The sequence below is a fragment of the Babylonia areolata genome, chromosome 19 (assembly GCF_041734735.1).
Source record: "Babylonia areolata isolate BAREFJ2019XMU chromosome 19, ASM4173473v1, whole genome shotgun sequence".
NCBI lineage: Eukaryota > Metazoa > Mollusca > Gastropoda > Neogastropoda > Buccinidae > Babylonia > Babylonia areolata.
Window position 1 is genome coordinate 33,142,748 of NC_134894.1, and position 19,001 is coordinate 33,161,748.

At 40.1% G+C, this 19,001-nt stretch overlaps 1 protein-coding gene across 1 annotated transcript; it reads left to right on the top strand.

Annotated features, from left to right (window-relative positions):
• The first annotated feature begins 4,563 nt into the window (after positions 1 to 4,563).
• Positions 4,564 to 15,326, top strand: LOC143294149 (fucolectin-3-like). The gene is made up of 4 exons (XM_076605581.1): positions 4,564 to 4,623; positions 11,165 to 11,456; positions 13,270 to 13,509; positions 15,046 to 15,326. The coding sequence occupies exons 1-4, from the start codon at positions 4,564 to 4,566 to the stop codon at positions 15,324 to 15,326; spliced, it is 873 nt and encodes a 290-aa protein (XP_076461696.1).
• Positions 15,327 to 19,001: the final 3,675 nt, after the last annotated feature.

Genomic DNA, 19,001 nt, shown 5'->3' on the forward strand with positions numbered 1-19,001 from the left:
AACGCTGGATCTGAAGCTGACATGCAACTCAGCGTCGACAAGTTTGCCACTGCCAGCAGGAACTTCGGCCTTACCATCAGCACGAGGAAAACTGAAGTTCTCCATCAGCCAGCCCCAGGGAAACCCTACGTTGAGCCCAACATCACAGTCAATGGTCAGAGACTCAGTGCGGTGGAGCGGTTCACATACCTTGGCAGCACACTGTCACGAAATGTGACAATCGACGATGAAGTGAACGTCAGGATTGCAAGAGCAAGCGCAACTTTTGGTAGACTCAATGCAAATGTCTGGAACAGAAGAGGCATTAGTCTTGAGACCAAGCCAAAGGTCTACAGAGCAGTAGTTCTCCCCACACTACTGTACGCCTGCGAAACTTGGACAGTGTACCAACGACATGCCAAAAAGCTGAACCACTTCCACACAACATGCCTCAGGAAGCTACTGAACATCAAGTGGCAAGACAGGACCCCAGACACAGAGGTGCTCGCAAAAGCCACCCTTCCCAGCATCTTCACCATCCTGATGCAGTCCCAGCTTCGCTGGGCTGGACACGTGGCGCGCATGCCAGACCATCGGCTGCCCAAAAGGCTCTTCTATGGCGAGCTGCAACAAGGGGAGAGATCACACGGAGGTCAGAAAAAGCGCTTCAGAGATACTCTGAAAGTCTCTCTGAAAGCGTTTGATATCAGCCCTGACTCCTGGGAGGAATCTGCAGCGGACCGTGACAAATGGCGCGCTGCTGTGCACAAAGGCGCCAAGTTGTGCGAGGCCAACAGGACTGCTGCAGCTGTTCAGAAGAGAGAAAGTCACGGGCAAACAAGCTCCCTGACAATGGTATGCCTGTCTTTGTCTGCCCCAACTGTCAGCGAACATTTCGTGCGCAGACTGGACTATTCAGCCATCTGCGCATTCACAGATAGATTCATGAGCATCCTCCCCCCCACCCCACCACCACCCTCCCCCCATCCCCCAGCTGGATGACAACAATGGTCATCATCGATCTCGATGGACACACCACCATGTGTGTGTGTATTTGTGCGTGCGGGCGCGCATTCTTCCATTCGATGATATTCATGAATCCTACATCAGTTCGTGGTTAACTCTCATTTTAACTTGAGAAGAGAAAGAATGGACGATTCTTCCGTTGTGAATTAATAAACATTTTTGTGCGCCATGCCGGTCACCGAAAACATCGATTTTCTGTTGTACATTTTTGCGGTGCTCATTAACACACGCAGGAAACCCAGTCCATGAAGTGGAAACTTGCTTCCTATTTTGCGCGTGATGGTGTGCAGTTTGAGACTTGTCCGCGAAGGAGACATCCAGTAAGCCGGGATGTGGAGAAAGGAATAAACAGGAATCACTTGTTAGAAGTACTAGGAGGAAATGAATTGTATGCGCTCCTCAAGTAAGCATTTTCGCGCGCGCGCGCGCGTGTGTGTGTGTGTTCGTATATATATGTGTGTGTGTGTGTTTGGGAGCGTGCGTGCATGCGGGCGCTCTCTCTCTCTGTGTGTGTGTGTGTGTGTGTGTGTGTGTGTGTGTGTGTGTGTGTGCGTGAGACTCAGACTCAAACTCACACTCATTTCATTTGTCTTGAAACACATCACAGGATTTATGGAGGATAAATCTTAATATGACAATCTAAAAAAAAAAAAAGTGATTTCATCCATGTTTGTGCCTGAATTTGCAAAGAAAAAGTTATCAACTGCGAACGTTAAAACAATAGTGTATATATATATATATATATATATATATATATATATATATATATATATATATATATATATATATTGCAAGTTCCAGCTGGAAAAAAACACACAATGGCAACGGACAACTTGGATATGTTGTAAATACGGTCTGGCGAATGTTTAGAAAATCGGGAATTTACAGTCATAAGGAAAAGTGATCTCAACTCGGTATACATAGTACATTAATTTTAACCAGAAAATATAGTTCATGCTCGAATGCTCCACATTATCTACATTGCCAGCCTCTCCTAGTTATGTTGTAGTAACGAACTCTCGATTTCGAGTTCGAAAGCGTTTATTCCGAATCAACACAATATAATGATTCATATCTTTGCAGCTGATCAGATGGTGTTGTATTGTATGTGTTCACAATCTTACAATACCAGGAGAACCTTGAAATGGCCACGTTCTCTGTGCTGTTCCAAACTTGCACATAGTTATCTTGTAGTTTATCTATGATAAAATACTCAAGTCGTTTAATGTTGAGCGTGCCCTGGGTCTCCCATACATTGGACAATCCAAATGAAACCACTATTTTTGTTGTTGTTGTTGATAAAATTAAGCAATGAACGTTTTCTACTGATTTCACGGATAACATAAACTATCATGCTATGCTTACCTCAGATATGGTGACTTGTACCCAGAATGATATAACCTGGCAAGCCGCGGTTAGAGAAAATGGGATATTTGCCCAACTCTGCCAGAACTTGGCAACTTCATCATTCTTTTGCGTACACCCACAATAGAAAAAGGCCGATATTTCAACATTCCAAAAGAAAGGAGACTATGTTTACAATGTCAAACAATAGAGGATGAATTTCATTTCTTAGATGACTGCGAATTATACAAAAAAATTAGAATAGAATTCATACAAAAAATTCAAAATTACATTCCAAATATTATTAAACCCAGTCAGCTAATACTGGAAGACAAACTTGTGGGACTGTTTGGGAAATTTGTCAGTAACTGCTGTCAAAAACGCCATAGCGTGCAAGAGTGATTCAATGTCTTGTTCAGTATATATCTATTTTTGTTTTGCTTTTGTGTGTGTGTGTGTGTGTGTGCGTGGTTTCATGTAACTTTACATGCGTGTCTTATAAACCTTGTTCAGGTTTAATTGACATTAAAATTGATTCTGATTCCCACAACGCTCTGCAAAAATCTGACATGTGCGTTTTCTAAGTGGCATTTCTTAGAGAGGAAGTATCAAACTGGCTGAACAGTACAGGAGGACATAGAGGAATTTGCCGCAGTCTGATTGAATGGATGCCCGAGTCCAGCGCCTGACAATCTGGGCTGACTGAAGTGCCATTTGCATCATCACATCAATCTTTACTTCTTTCTCTCGTATACTGCGTTTAATTAGCAGCACGTACTGCTCTGTTTCCTTGTTGGTCTTCATCAAGGTGAACATTTCCATTTTTATGAAATCAGTTTCCAAGGTTTAGTATCTACCCACCGTTTTGATGCAGTCACCGCAACGTGAAAAAGCTATGATATTGTGTGTGTGTGTGTGTGTGTGTGTGTGTGTGTGTGTGTGTGTGTGTGTTATTTCATGACGATTGTAGTTTTGCCCCTGTTGATTTCAAGCCCACATTGGAAGCCTTACATCACATTAAAAAAAAGAAAAAAAAAGTGACAAATACCTCAATCTGAACACTTTGGGGTTGTGGTCATCAATGGTCAGCAGTGGCCATAAACCTGGGGGAACACTGACCTGAAGGGCCATTGACCTGGTGGAGCAAAGACCTAAAAAAAATGTAAATTTGGGGGAACAAAGAGGTGGGGGAACATGGAGATGACCCATAGATTCCCCTCCTCACTGTTTCCGACACACTTCACTGATCTGTTTATTTACCTATCTATTCATTCCTTCATTCATTCCCTTCTACCAGATATCACTAGAGAGTAGCATCAATGCAGGCAATAACAGTAGAACTACCCTGCCTTTTATTTGCATCTGAAGATTTGTGGTGGACGGGATAGGGCGAGGTGGGAAGATGGATCAGTAAAGGCTAGCCCAGAACAACGCCCCCCTCCCCCAGGGCCCCACCAAGGTGAGATTTTTCCGTAGATTTACGGAAATGCATAAATATGAGAGACCCAAAAGTCGATCCTGAGATCCATGTAAATCCGTTGTGAAAATCAAGGGGCACATGTATGTGTGATTGGTTCGTTTTCCGTTGATCGGACTCGCGCGTCGATCTGTATTCTCAATCGGTTTGGATTTTCTTTTTTTCTTCTTCTTGTTTCTTTCTTTTTCTTTTTTTAATTCATGCTTTACTGAACTCGTTTGAAAACACGACTCAGCGCCATATTTTTCATCACATTACGAGCATGAATCTGAATCTGAATTCAATACATTAAAAACGGGAAACCTCTTCAGTCCGTATTCTCCGTTTATATACCCTGTAGTAAAGAGGCTTTTTGAGAAGAGTGGCTTCTCAGAGCGCCTAATTCGGACACATGTTTCCTAACCACGGAGGTTGATTGAAGTCAAGTCCGTCGTTGTCAAAATGGCGATCATGACAGAAGGCGATCTTTGCGTGGCACGTGTTGAGATCACTGTGAAACACACACACACACACACACACACACAAACCCTTTTGTTGCAAACCGTGTGTGGAAGGAGTGTATCAAACTTATTTCCTGTCCTTTTTGTTGTTTGTTTATATATTTTTTATTTTTATAGGGGGGGGGGGGGGGGGGGGGGGCGGGGGCTTTTTGGGACAGATTTTCGAGGAAAGTCGGAGGGGGTGGGGGACGGGGGGCGAACCAGCAGGGGGGGGGGGGACGTCCCGAAACGTCCCCCATGGGAACGATCTGGGACGTTACACCGGGCCTCCAGCCAGGCACACGATCCCCGCTGGGCGTTAGGAATCAACCCCTCACTCAACCTCCAGATCGGTCCTGAAGGAGTGGGATAGTCTTGTTATGGTGGTGCAGGAGATGGGTGATTTCTCTTTCTTTCTTTGATTGATTGATTAATTCATTTATTTATGTATTCATTTATCTATCTATTTATTTATTCGTACATACAGGGTTTCGTATCGGGAAAGGAACAACAGGGTTGGGAAGATTACTGGTGTGTGTCTGTGTGTGGTGCTTGTATGCATGTGTGTTGAGTGTGCACGTTTAAAACCATTCACACAGAACAACGCGAGAAAACGTTATAATAATCACATTGGCAAATCAGTCAGACTCGCATAGAGTTAATCCTGAATCGATATGATGATTAATGTTAGAAAGGTGTTTATGTTCTTTCGAGAACTGGACGTAATGCAGGATACAGTACATTTTTACGTAATATCAACGTATGACGGAACAGCCAAACAGACTGCAGTTTTCTTTTCTTTTTTTTTAAAGAACGGGAATCTAAACAAGAACAAGACACTTTTGCTTGAGGTAATGTTCCCTTTGATCTCTGCATCTAGGTAGATGTACGACAAGTTTAGTTACACTTGCCGGGAAAGTATGACGCTGTTGATTCAATCTCTCTTTTATGTTCATTCTGGTTAATTGAGAATCCACTTTGATATATCCATATGCTGTAAATACGTTGACGATGTAGTCTGTGTCACTGTATTTGTTCTGTCCAGAATTTGTAAACAGGATCTGAACAGACAAGCCTAGAAAAGGCTGACTGAAACAAAGTGAAATGATTGATTCAATTTGTCTCTTATGTTCATTCAGTTTCCACATTAGATTATTCATATGCAGTATGGTGTATTTAGTGTCACTGTATGTGTTCTGTCCAGATTTTGTATTTCTTTCCTTTTAACTGCGAACAAGAAAAACGAGGGCACGCCATCTTCTTACAAAGCATAGCCTATGCTCCTGCAAATGGGATTCCGGAAATAGCCTGAACGAACTAATTCGTTAATGATACGGGAAAAACGGATTAATTCGGGAGACTTACAACCTATTATTGGTATAACTGTAAAGATTGTTTTCCTACATTGTTAAGCCAAATTTGGTATTGACAAACAAAGTGTTTCCAGAGAGCTCAATGTGCTGATGATATTGCTATATGGACATCCTTGAGGAAAAGAACAAGCCTACATTACATCAATTATGTACACACAAATTTTCAGGGTGAACTCGATAGACTCAGTAGCTATATGCACTCAAATGGTTTTGAGTTTTCTGTAGAAAAAAAAACACATTTGATCCTCTTTAATAATGGTTATAATCCCAGCAAACTACCACGATTTTTTTTAGGGAGGACGTGAAATATTTTTCAAGTCGGAAATAAAATTTATTGGGATCCAATTTACTTCAAAACTTAACTGAAAGAAACACATTGATTCAATAGTGACTAAAGCAGTTAAAAGTTTAAATTTCTTAAAAATTGGAAGTCACTCTCCTTGGGGACAAGACTCCATTCTTTTTTTCTTTTTCTTTTTTAACATTTAGCGACATCTCTCATAAGATCAAAACTGACCTACGGTCAAGAAATCTTCTTTTCTGCCCCGTCGACGTTTCTAAAGAAGCTGCGAATAATTGACAGTAAAGCTGTGAAACTGGCTTTAGGGGTACCTGTGCATACTAAGACCTCAGAAGCCTATAAGCTTGCGGGTATTCTACCACTAGATGAAATCAGAAAATTAAGTTCTGCTAAATACATTGTGAGATGTAAAGCAGTGGATGATTTTGAGGAATTAAATATTAGGTCTGATATTTATTTTCCAAAACATGCACACAATAATTCAAATCTACAAACCATTCGCACATATGTGTCAGATATTTTAAATTCTTCAGACACTGATTTACATGACATGGCACCTCGTGTTTTGGTGCCCCCTGTCCCTCCCTGGGAGCGAACAAAAGCAAACGTCAACATATGTGCTTCTGACACAACAAAAGGAGAATCTCCACATATAATAGCAGCATCTGTCAGAATTGATTTAGAAGAAAAAATTGATTATCATTGAAAAGTTTACACTGATGGCTCGGTCCTGGATGACAGCAGTGCAGGATCTGCTTTTGTCATTTCTGACCTAAAAACAGAAAAATCATATTATTTAGGTAAGGGACATTCAATTTTTACAGCTGAATTGGTGACCATCCTTATGGCTTTAAATCATCTTGTTGATATACCAATCATAGTAAGTAATATCCCATTTTGTGTTGATTCTCAATCTGTTTTAAAAAGTTTGCTCCTTTTTGAGAATAATCAAAGAGAAGATTTATTGTTTGAAATCAGGTATTTATTGCACTCCCTATTTGTGAAGGGTACAAATGTTGATTTGTTAGATACCATCCCACACCTTTATAACGACCAAGCAGACAGGGCAGCAAAAAGGGGAGCAAAGAATCATATAGATAGTATAAAAGTATATTGCCCATTGTCATAAAAGGAAATAAGCAATATACTAGAAAGAGACTTTTATAGGTGCTTGAATTCAAGTCTAAAACCTCGTCAGTTGACTCTCAGACTTTGGTCCGAGTTGCAGACCAATCCTGAGTTTAGCTCTCAGACTATTGTCAAATTCATTACTGACCAAGTATTGTTCTAATGTCAAGTGCATATGCTTTAGTAACCCGACAATTAAGCATATAATTTTTAACTGTAGTTTGATGAAACCTTATGTACACGAAAGTGTGTCTTCACAAGTGACTGAGAACGTTGATGTTTTTGACTTTTTGCATTCATTATCAGTTGTTTCGCTTGTCAGTTTAACGACTTCTCTTTTACGAAGTCCTTTAAGTATTTTCCTGTAATTGTATTTAGATTTTTTTTTCAAATGTCACCCTCATTTCACCCTCATGTGCCCAGTTTTCCCTAACCCTTCATTCATTCATATCTCCCACCCCTTCTAACTGATAATACTCAAATGCATTCATAAATACTTTAACAAAATGTCTTCAGTCACTGATATGTGTGACGGGACATTAAACAAATTTCCTCCTTCTCCTCCTGTTTCCAGAGAAAATGGCAATGTTAAAGTTTACCATGGACACACAGGCATATATACAGGCAGATACACACACACACACACACACACACACACACACACAACCGAACACCCTGGGTTTTAACATAGACTCACTTTGTTTACACAAGTGAGTCAGTGATAGAAAAACTGTTCAATAAAGTTCAAAGACGTTGTCAGAAGGTTTAAGAACTGAATTCCAACCAGGTAGCTTCCTCTTCGTTTTCATACAGCGCCGTGTTTTGTTGTTCAGTCATGTCCTGTGTTCAGTCACCGAGATTCGCTCACGCACTGGTTTCGTAACGAAGTTGTGCGCATGCGCGTCCACATCGTCACTCACGTCAGCAGCTGCGCGCAGCCACCGTTTGATTGGCAGAAAGGTTTGCGGACGGTGAAGTCACAGTGACGACAAGATTGCACCTGTCTTCTCCCTGAAAGAAAAATGATGGGTACCAGCCAATGTCGGTCGCCTTTTCAGTCTTTCTTCTGCGCTTTTTGTGCTGCACTGATTCTGGCCTCAACTGGCCAAGGTGAGTGGAAAGGAGAAGGGTGAATGCTGTTACACACTGGTACTGTTGCTATGTGAATGTGGCATTGTTAGTAGTGGTGTCACACACACACACACACACACACACACACACACACACACACACACACACAGAGCTTCTTCCCCTTTTCTATCATCATCATCTTCATTATGATTGTTGCTGTTGTTGTTATGATGATGACGACGACGATGATGATGGTAATTATTGTTATTGGTTGTGTTATTTTCGTTGTCGATGTTGTCATAATTTAACTGAAAATATTTTGTACTTTACTCTTTGAGTGACGGAGTGTCTCATCCATCAGTCATGTCATGGTTTCGAAATGGAACAACATTTAGTAAGTGTCCCCTGACACATGAAGCAAATATGAATGAAACATCTGGCATCACTTAAAGTGGAAAGACGTTTAACTGAAGACAACATGCACACACAAATTCACAGGCAGCATTCGGATTGCTGAATAAACAGATGGCCCATATACATGAAAGACCTCTCAAAGAATTAATGGCGTCATTCCCTGATGTGGCCCAACACACACTGTACGCGTGCACGCACACACATACACACACACACTCGCACACACACACACACGCCCGCGCGCACACACGCACGCACGCACGCACGCAAAGACACACACACACACACACACACACACACTCGCACACATATACGCGCACATTCACACACACACACACACACACACACACACACACACACACACACACACACACAGAGTTCCACTGAATATGTTCATGTCGTAACTTCAGATCCATATATCTGTGAAATAATCGGAACAGACTGTTCACATCAATACAATGGAGTGATGGCCTAGAGGTAACGGATCCGCCTAGGAAGCGAGAGAATCTGAGCGCGCTGGTTCGAATCACGGCTCGGCCGCCAGTATTTTCTCCCCCTCCACTAGACCTTGAGTGGTGGTCTGGACGCTAGTCATTTTGATGAGACGATAAACCGAGGTCCCGTGTGCAGCATGCATTTAGCTCACGTAAAAGAACCCACGGCAACAAAAGGGTTGTTCCTGGCAAAATTCTGTAGAAAAATCCACTTCGAAAAACAAACCAAACTGCACGCAGGAAAAAATACAAAAAAATGGGTGGCGCTGTAGTGTAGCGACGCGTTCTCCCTGGGCAAAGCAGCCCAAATTTCACACAGAGAAATCTGTTGTGATAAAAAGAAATACAAATACAAAATACAAATGCACATAATGTCACAGTTCCGAGAAATAACAGCATTGCACTGATACCCTTGACACGTGAATCAGCCATTAATGCTTCAATGTCAGCAATATGCAAAACGACGCTGGAAAAGGCATTACTGTTATGCAAATGCAAATTGGGAAACTGTTGCACAATGGAGACAGGCTGTGATATGAATAATCAATTTATTGAATTAATAAACTGGGAAAGGCATCTGCATGGTTGTGACGGTTGAAAAAAATAAACAGTTTTGTAAGGAATTCAGAAAACAAAACCAAAAATCATAGGTACAGGAAAATTCTGAATCTGATATGTAATCCAAAATTCTATGAATATGACTTTTTATAGACTTAAGTGAAAGTAAATTGACAAATCAAGATTTGGTCTAAACGAAACATTACATAACTTGAAATAGATACCGTATCGAAGTTTCAAATCTTATTGAAACTTGTCAGTCTATGGATATAACTACAAAACTGATCGGTTCACAGCCTTACATTCTGGCAGGCCAAGGGTTGTAGAGTGTGAGAAAAGGACTTGTCCTGTTCTTTCTGTGATGCTAGAGCTTTCAAGACATATATCGCAAGTCTTGGTGTCATGATGGAAGTCTAAAAGCTTTTCGGGTTTTACATCTGTCACTTCAAACGTTGACCGTCTTCGTGGTGTAACATGGCCTAGCCATGGTCTTCAATTGGTAAGACGGTGTCGCTCAAATAGGAACAGTTCTTTTTGTGACACTGCTGCATGTGACGCGAAATCTGCGTTGTTCTTCCACACATTCGACTGACACAGATAGCACATGCCGTGTGCGACCCATGACGTGAAGAATTATACTATTTGTATAGTTTTGTATTGTATTGTATTGTATTGTGTTTGTCACAACATATTTCTCTGTGTGAAATATGTGTTGCTGTCACCACAGAGAGCACGATGCTACAGTAAGCTCCACCCAGTTTTCTCTCTCACGTGTATTTCTTTTACTTTCAAAGTGGACTCTTGAGCAGTTTATTTTCCTTCCGGGGACAACTCCTTTGTTGCCATTGGCTCTTTTACATGCCTCTAGTGCATGCTGCACACAGGACCTTGCTTTATCGTCTCATCCGAAAGGCAAGCAGCCAGACCACCAAATAAGGTCAGATAAAGGGGGGTGGGGAGAGAGGGGGTTGTGGGGGCGTGGGGATGGGGGTAACAATCCAGATCCGTGTGGGGTTCAAACCTGTAGACACTAGCCGACGAGTCTGGCGCACTACCACAAAGCCACCGCTCCACTAATTGGGGCCTTTGTTTACTGCGTGACACAACTGTCGCATGTGTCAGACTCAGTAATATCAGAAACAGAACAGTTCTCATGTTCACCATACCGTCTTATCAACAGCGCCAGTTAAAGACGACATTAGCCCACATACCAGCATTGACAACGAAGGCGATTGAACTGAGGTGGATACTGAAAATCTGACGGACGTGTAGTGACGACCGTAACTTGTAGGATATATCCTCAGTGCTTTCGCTACATTTCACAGGCCCTTTGGCAAGCCAGAACTCACGAATCATGTTCCGAATCGCGCTGCTGTGTTTGCCGACCATGTCAAATAATCCACCATGTGTACTACACATGATATAGTACAACACGGTTTCATAGCATGGTAGATAGCAGGACATGGTACCATGCTGTTGCATGCAACTATTTCATGACACGGACGTGTCTTTGTGTTAAGTGGAATCTCACCATTGAACTTCTAGCACTGTTTCGTTCTCCCTCACCAACTCCCAATGCAGGGCTCCTTCAGCTGACCAACGTGGCCTTGAACAAGCCAGCCACAGCGAGCAGTGTTGACACAACATATGTCCGACCCCAGAAAGTGGTGGACGGATACAAAGGCACGGACATCACCAGCTGCTTTCACACCTTAATCGGGGAAACCAGGCCTGACCGCTGGTGGCGCGTGGACCTGCAGGGTTTGTTCCAGGTCCACCAGGTTGTCATCACCAACAGAGGCGACTGCTGTGGTAAGTGTAGAGAAAGACAGAGAGAAACACGCACTTACCTTTACCACTGCAGGAAACTATGAGGAGAAGGGCCTGTCTAGCACTACAGTGACACTGCCAGAATGACAACATGATCAGATGGGAAAAGAACGCCTTAAAAAAAGAAAAAGAAAAAGAAAAAAGATTTTGAATTTGTGATATATGAACTCACAACATTTCGAATGCAAGTTCAGCGCTCTTCCAGCTGATCTAACCAGTCACCCTTTACAGTCTTAAATGAGCCATCTGTTTCCGAATGAAATTAACAGTTTCTTCTTCCAGAAAGCCAGTGTCGTTCTCATTGCACAATGGTATGTTTCATATTGAATTCTAAAGATACAGGTGTTATCAATAGAAAATTGTATTCCTAGAATTTTAAAAGTACCATAGTCCCAGACAAAATTTTAACCTCTTGTGTATTGAATACCACATTTCTTCCTGCTTCCAACCAATATTTGTCGACATTTGCCAAAATGTATTCAAAACAGAAATATGTTTTTGGAAATTCTGTGAGATTAGATACTGCTTCACCCTGATTTGGACGTAAAGATGTGTCATCTGTGAACTCAGCCCCTATTATTATCTTAACTGAGACCATGTCTGTTATCTTAACCCTGTTGATATATTACGCGTCATGGGTATAATAATCTCAACACGGCCAGTAGAAGTAGAAGGTGTCTCATTGTTGTCTTTTTATGGAAAACCATGAGGATTATTAATTATTAACTGAACTGCAGTAAACGATTCCAGTCAAAACTAGTCATTTCTGACCCAAAGTTTTAGAAGATGCAAAATTTTTTTGTAAGAATGACGAAGAAATTATTTCAAATATCTTTTCAAAATCGATTGTTGAAAACGTTCCTGGAAAGTTTTCTTCCACACCAAATAATAAGAATAAGCGAATATTTTTACGTGTGTAACGATCCTCCAAGAAATCACTTTGGCTATCATGTACAATTTTTGGCTGCACACCTATCGGACGGGTAGAAATGCGGTATTGTTTTCAGTGTTCAGAAATGAAATAGGGCGCTGTTCTTTTTTTTACACGTGATTGTTTCTTGTTGTGTGAAACTGATGATTCTCTGTTACAGAATCCTTCAGTAACGGATACGGATACGGACACGGATAATTTATTCAAGTATAGGCCATTGCCCCTTATGCTTGTGCGCTCTGTTGCTAAGTATTCTGTTTGAATACTTCAGTGACAGAGCGCTCAAGGAAGCTACCAATATCAAAGAAAAAAATTTTCATGTTTCTACTGTAAAACATCAGGATCCTGGTTCTGAAAATTGCTCATGCTTCAGAGCAATTGGCTGCTTCCTGACAGGTGATCAAATCATCAGTGGACTCACTGTCCTCAACGATTAGGACTGGGGAATCGGGGAATTTAACTGGGATATCAGTATTGGACAAACCCTGAAAATCATAGTTCTTGACAATATTGTTTTACTTCATTTTAGATGCCATGTCGTGAAATGATATTTCTTCTTTTTTTCTTTTTTTTTTTTTTTAAAATGGTGTGGATTTATCAAATAATGCATACTTATTACAATATCCATGAAAGAACCATAAGAGCTTAGTGTGTGTGTGTGTGTGTGTGTGTTTGTGAGTGTGTGTGTGTGTGTTTGTGTGTGTGTGTTTTCAGTGTCGTTACTAAGCTGTTAACATTCCAAGAGCAATATTACAAAACATTGTGTTTTGTGATGTTTTTGTTTTGCTCGAACTTGTAGATGGTTGTTCAGATTCTGTTTCTGCTTCTGATGCTGACAACAGCGCATTGTTTCTTCATTCACAGGTTACAGACTGGCAGATTTTTACATCCTCCTGGACCGCTACATCTTCAATTCGTCCAGCGGCCGGCAGGATTTCAGTCGTCAGTGTCTCCACCACCCCAGTTCTGTTCCTGACGGAGCCACAGTGACCCTCAGCTGCTCTCAACCAACCACGGGTCGCTTTCTCACCCTGGTGATAGATCAGACCACACATCCGCTCCACTTCTGTGAGATGGAAGTGTTGGCTGCACGGACAATGCTGAGTATGTTTTACAATGTAGTGGTTTATTTATTCATTATATATGCTTTTTTTTTTTTTAAATGAAACGTGTATGTGGTTTGTGTGTGTGTGTGTGTGTGTGTGTGTGTGTGTGTGTGTGTGAATAAAAGGGAATTTACAGAGAAAGGGTTGATTAGAACAGTGCAGTCAACATCCTGTGAATACAACGTAATGTGAAAAGATACCTGCTTCATTTATTCGGTGTTCGCATTAATAATAACATGAACCAGTGGGTGAAAGAGTTGTCTACTGGGGATTATTATTTGTATATTCATATACATGTATGTCAAGTAAATCAAGGTTGGGGACACTCTCTATGCTCTGTCTTATCTATTTATGTTTATAAGCCGACCCATAGAAGTCGAGATAAATGATGTCATCATTTGTTGTATACAAAAGAAGAAAAAAAGGAAAGAAAATAAGAGGAAAGCCTCCCTATATTGGACTTTTGGAGGAGCAAGATAGGGTTGGTAGATAGGGGTTGGGGGAGGGACTGTGTCTGTCTGTATGTCTGCCTGGTCGACCACCTGACTGTCTTTATGATTGATTTTAAATTTTGTACACAATATTGTATAAATTGTACAGCTTCCTTTCATGTTATTGCCTTGAGCCTTATCTTTATTTTTCACATGCCCTGACTCAGTAAATGAAAAGTTATATGCTTTTCCTTGTATGGGTGATTTACTCCATAATTGCTATTGATTACAATGACATGATTATGGAACGTGGGGTATTGGTCATTGTTTCTTTTTGAGTGGATTGTGTAATGGACTATAATATATAACGACTTACATCTGTTATTGTTCACTATATTCAGATTTCTTTCCCCATCTACATGTATTCTGAATTGTCATAAGAATTTATATACAAAATAAAACGGTGGTCGACCCGATAAAGTCCAGGACAAAAAACCAAAAAAACAAAACAAAACAAAAAAAAAAAACAACAACAACAACAACAAATAATCATGTGAATACAAAAAAGTGGGTTTTTTTTGTTTTGTGTGTGTGTGTGTGTGGAGTGGGGGGGGTCGGGGGGGGGGGGGGGGGCGTGTGTGTGTGTGTGTGTGTGTGTGTGTGTGTGTGTGTGTGGGCATGTGTGTGCGTGTATGTGTGTGTGTGTGTGTGTGTGTGTGTGAATACAAGGGAATTTACACAGAAAGGGTTGATTAGAACAGTGCAATCAACAAACATCCTGCAAATACTTTGATGGTTATACTAACATCAGTTAACTAGTTTTAAACAGTGTGCATGCATGTGCATGTATGTGTGTGTTGGGGAGGGGTGCTGGGGTGTATGTATGTATGTGATGTGCATATTTGTGTATTCGTGTATATTTGTATATGTAATATGTGTGTGTATGTGTGCGTGCACACGCACATCTAGTTTCAGTGTAGCTGTACATATTACCAACAGTCATCAAAAAGGGGTTACATTCATACTTTTATATGTATATATAGAGAGAGGGAGGGAGAGATAGCTAAAGAGATAATATGTATGTACTTGCCGTATTCTTGCAGATTCGCAAAAAGGCAAATTTCACCGACATACCGGAAAGAAAGCAACAGCTGACGTCATCAAAACCACGTGGGCTAGGAGCGTCATTGGCTGCACCACTGCTTGCCTCAAAGAACCCGGATGTACAGCAGTCAACTTGCAAACCAAGACTGCGGCTACGGAGCAGACAGGACAGAGGGTCTGTCAACTGCTGACGTACTACATGTCGCGCACGCTTCTGTCTGAGAATGGTTGGGACTTCTACGAACTGCACGATAAGGATTTTGAAGCGACGGTAGTGTGAGCGTGTCGATAGGATGTACATTTCTGGACTGTTATTTTAGGTCTTCACATTTAAAATTTATGGAACAGTTCTGTCATTTAGGAAAAGGCAAGTGTCTAATTTGAGTTCTTTGAAACTGTTGATGACTGACATCACGCCAGGAATATTTCCAAGGATATTACCTGCGGAATACTGCATAATCCATATTTCGACAAACAGACAATTTCCGTAAGGTCATGATATGAAAAGAGAATAGGACAAAATGGACTGAACAAAAAAGCAAACAAAACAACTAACAATAATGAAAAGAACTTAATGACATAAACATTAAGTATATTGAGGCAAATAGAATCACTTGAATATATCATCAAATATAGGAGAAAATATCAATTCCACACAGTATGGATAAGCTGAGTATATTTTAACGTATATACATAACTTATTCTCCTTTTGGCGAGTTGTATTTAATTTAATTTTTTGTACATTACGAACAATAAATTTCTGTACATGTGTATAGACAATAAACCAGTCTTTTGTGAGTTGAAATTCATACCATTATTTCATAGAAAATGTCAGGTTTTAGCGTTCATAATTTGATTACATTTTATTATTTAAAATATTTACTTGTCTTTTTTCCAATCAAATATCGGGTGTCCCAAAGAAAGTGAACCGCTTTTTGACAAGTATTTTCTCAGTGATAGAGAAACCGAATTCATTGAAAATTTTCACACTGTCACCCGATGGTATCATCAACAAGTCCGCAAAATATCTAAAAATTCGGACGCAACTGTGCAAGTATTATCAAATTCAAAACAGCATCTCAAAAATCAGAGTATCAGAGGAAAACTCATTTCAGTTTATGCTCAATGTGGCGTCCATCTTCCTCCACGACTAAACGAAGCCGTTTATTCCAAGCAGAAATGCTTTTACGTATTTCTTCCACTGATATCTCCTCCCATGACATAATTATCCTGTTCTTTAACGCCTGCTCGGTCAATTTGTCTCTCACTCCTCGGTAAACTTTCTCCTTCAGAGAGTCCCATATGGCATAATCCATTGGTCAGGAATTTGTGGAGGCCATTCATCCTTCTTGATGAATTCTGGTGTAGCCTCCTCCAGATGGGCCTGGGTTACCCTGCTTATGTGTGAAGGAGCCCCATCTTGTTGAAATACGTAATTGTTTCTAGGATAAAGACGCCTACAATCCGGGAGAAGATTGTCATCCAATAACTGAATGTTGCTTTCACTATTAACCTTGACTCTGTCAGTGTCAATACAATGAATGTTTGTTTTTCCTTTCGAGGATGCTCCAGCTGAAAACGTTATCCTTTTTGAAAATCTAGAAGTGTCATGATGGAGGCGAGATGGCTGAATTTCTCGCCGCAAATTCTCACCAATGTGACGCACACTCACTCACACACACACACAAACACACACCATATCTTCTGTATGCTGATGATGTACCGATCCAAACTTGTATTGTTATATTTACCCGTGAATACTTGTCGAAGGGGTTCCTGCCCTCCTCCACCTCCCCCCCTTTCCCCCTGTGAAGTGTGTTGCTTTACTGCTGGCAGTGACTGCTTATTGAAGTGCTGTAGTTTGGTAAAAGGCAGTATTAGAACTGCTGGATGCTTATAGGCCAACGATATTTCTTTTGCTTGTGATTGTAGGTGAGAAAACAGGCCATTGATATAGCTTTTAGGTAATATGGTTTGTTGTTTGAGTTTTTTTTAGTTTTTGTTATATTATTGTTGTGTATAATACAATATGATAATATTGCAAGGCACGGCAAGGGATATATATGTGTATGGATATGTGTGTATATACATATGTGCGTTATATGTGTGTGTGTGTGTGCATATATATATATATATATATATATATATATATATATATATATATATATATATATATATATATATATACACACACACACACACATACACGCGCGCACGCATTTTCGTCCGTTAAACTTCTCAAGACAAATTTGCTACACGCAAGTTCCCTTTGATCCTCTAATGGTAATACTCCCGCTGCACTGTACGTTTTCTTACTGGAAGCATGTGCTGGTAAGCCAAGTGCCAGTTTATATGCTCTGCAGTCTATGCTTTGAATTTTTTTCAATAAATATTTCGGTGCACTGAAGTATACTTCTTGTGCATATATAAGTTTTGACCGAACAAGTGATGTGCAAAGGTGTAGAAGAATGAGTATGTCCTGGCTCCATGGTTGTTTGCATAGTTGTTTGCATACTATTTTCAAGAAGTTTAATGTTTTCCTGGTCTTTGTTAAAATGTAATCGATATGATGATTCCAAGTTAATTTTGATCTAAGGTGTACTCCATGGAATTTAACTACTTTTTTTTATATTCCAGGGTGTTATCGTAAATCTTAAAGGAAGGCAATGTTGCTGGACTTGATCCATTATTAAAAAGCATCAAGTGTGTTTTTTCGGTTGATATTTGTAGACCATTCTCGCTCATATAATTTGCTACTGTGTTTAATTCATTTTGATATAGCTTTTTTGTGTAATTCATATATCGGGCAGGCGTATTCTTTTTGATTGTAACTTTCATCCACATGCATATATCGTCAGCGTATTGAACCATTACAACTTTCTTTGTTAGTTTTTTGGGTAGATCATTCATTAGAATGTTGAACAATATTGGAGCAATTACAGAGTCCTGAGGAATACCTGTCTGCAATGTTCGTGTAGATGAATACGTATTCCCTATTTTAGCCTGAATTTTTCTGTTTTCTAAGAAGTCTTTTATAAAGTTATACATATGTCCCGATAATCCAATCGTCTTCAGTTTTAACATTAGACGTGAATGCCACACTTGGTCATAGGCTTTAGTAATGTCGAAAAAAGTTGCAAGCAAACATTTTTGTCTCGCACCACCTGAGTGGTTAATTTTACTAAATGATCAATTGTGGATCTTCTTTTTTTAAAACCAGCTTGATTTACAGGGATGACATTATTCTTTTCACAGTAGTATAGGAGTCTGTTTAATATTATTTTTTTCTAGCAACTTACAGACATGAGAGGTGAGTGCTATAGGTCTGTAACTGCCAATGTGTTTTTTTGGTTTGCCTTGTTTGTGGATTGGAACTATTATTGATTCCTTCCAGATTTTAGGGAGAACATCAGTGTCCCAACATCGTTTGAATATATTAAGAATAATGTTCATCCATTTATCTGGTAGATGCTTAATCATTTCATTAGAAATTGCATCAATTCCTACCGAAGTTTTCTTATTTGAAATGGAATAGACTGCATCTTTCATTTCTTGGTGTGTTAGAGGAGCATTAACATAATGTTGATTATCAGGAGCAGGTTCGTTATAAATTTAAGATTTTTCTTCTTTTTCTCTGAGTGCTTTCTGTACCTGTGGTAGTCCATCTAGTCTGCTTACTTTAGAAAACAAGTTGACAAATGCTTCAGCTTTTTCTGATGTCGAAGGGAATTTGTTGTTTCCTAAAGTGACAGGATATTCTGGAAGTTTTATCCCATTCTTCATGATATTTAATTGATCCCACACTTTTTTTAGTATCTTTATAGTCTGAGACTTCGGTGTTACAAAATGTTGTCCAGTGTGTTTTCTTGGCTTGTTCTATTACTTTTTAATTTGGCGTGGTTCATAGCCTTGTGGTTCTGAGTCGATGCTTTTCTTCTATATATTCTAAATGTAT

Coding starts and splice junctions, on each gene's coding strand:
- LOC143294149 (XM_076605581.1), top strand. CDS start 4,564: ATGGGAACGATCTGGGACGTTACACCGGGCCTCCAGCCAGGCACACGA. Junction 11,457..13,269: donor CAACAGAGGCGACTGCTGTG/GTAAGTGTAGAG, acceptor CTTCATTCACAG/GTTACAGACTGGCAGATTTT. Junction 13,510..15,045: donor GGCTGCACGGACAATGCTGA/GTATGTTTTACA, acceptor GTATTCTTGCAG/ATTCGCAAAAAGGCAAATTT.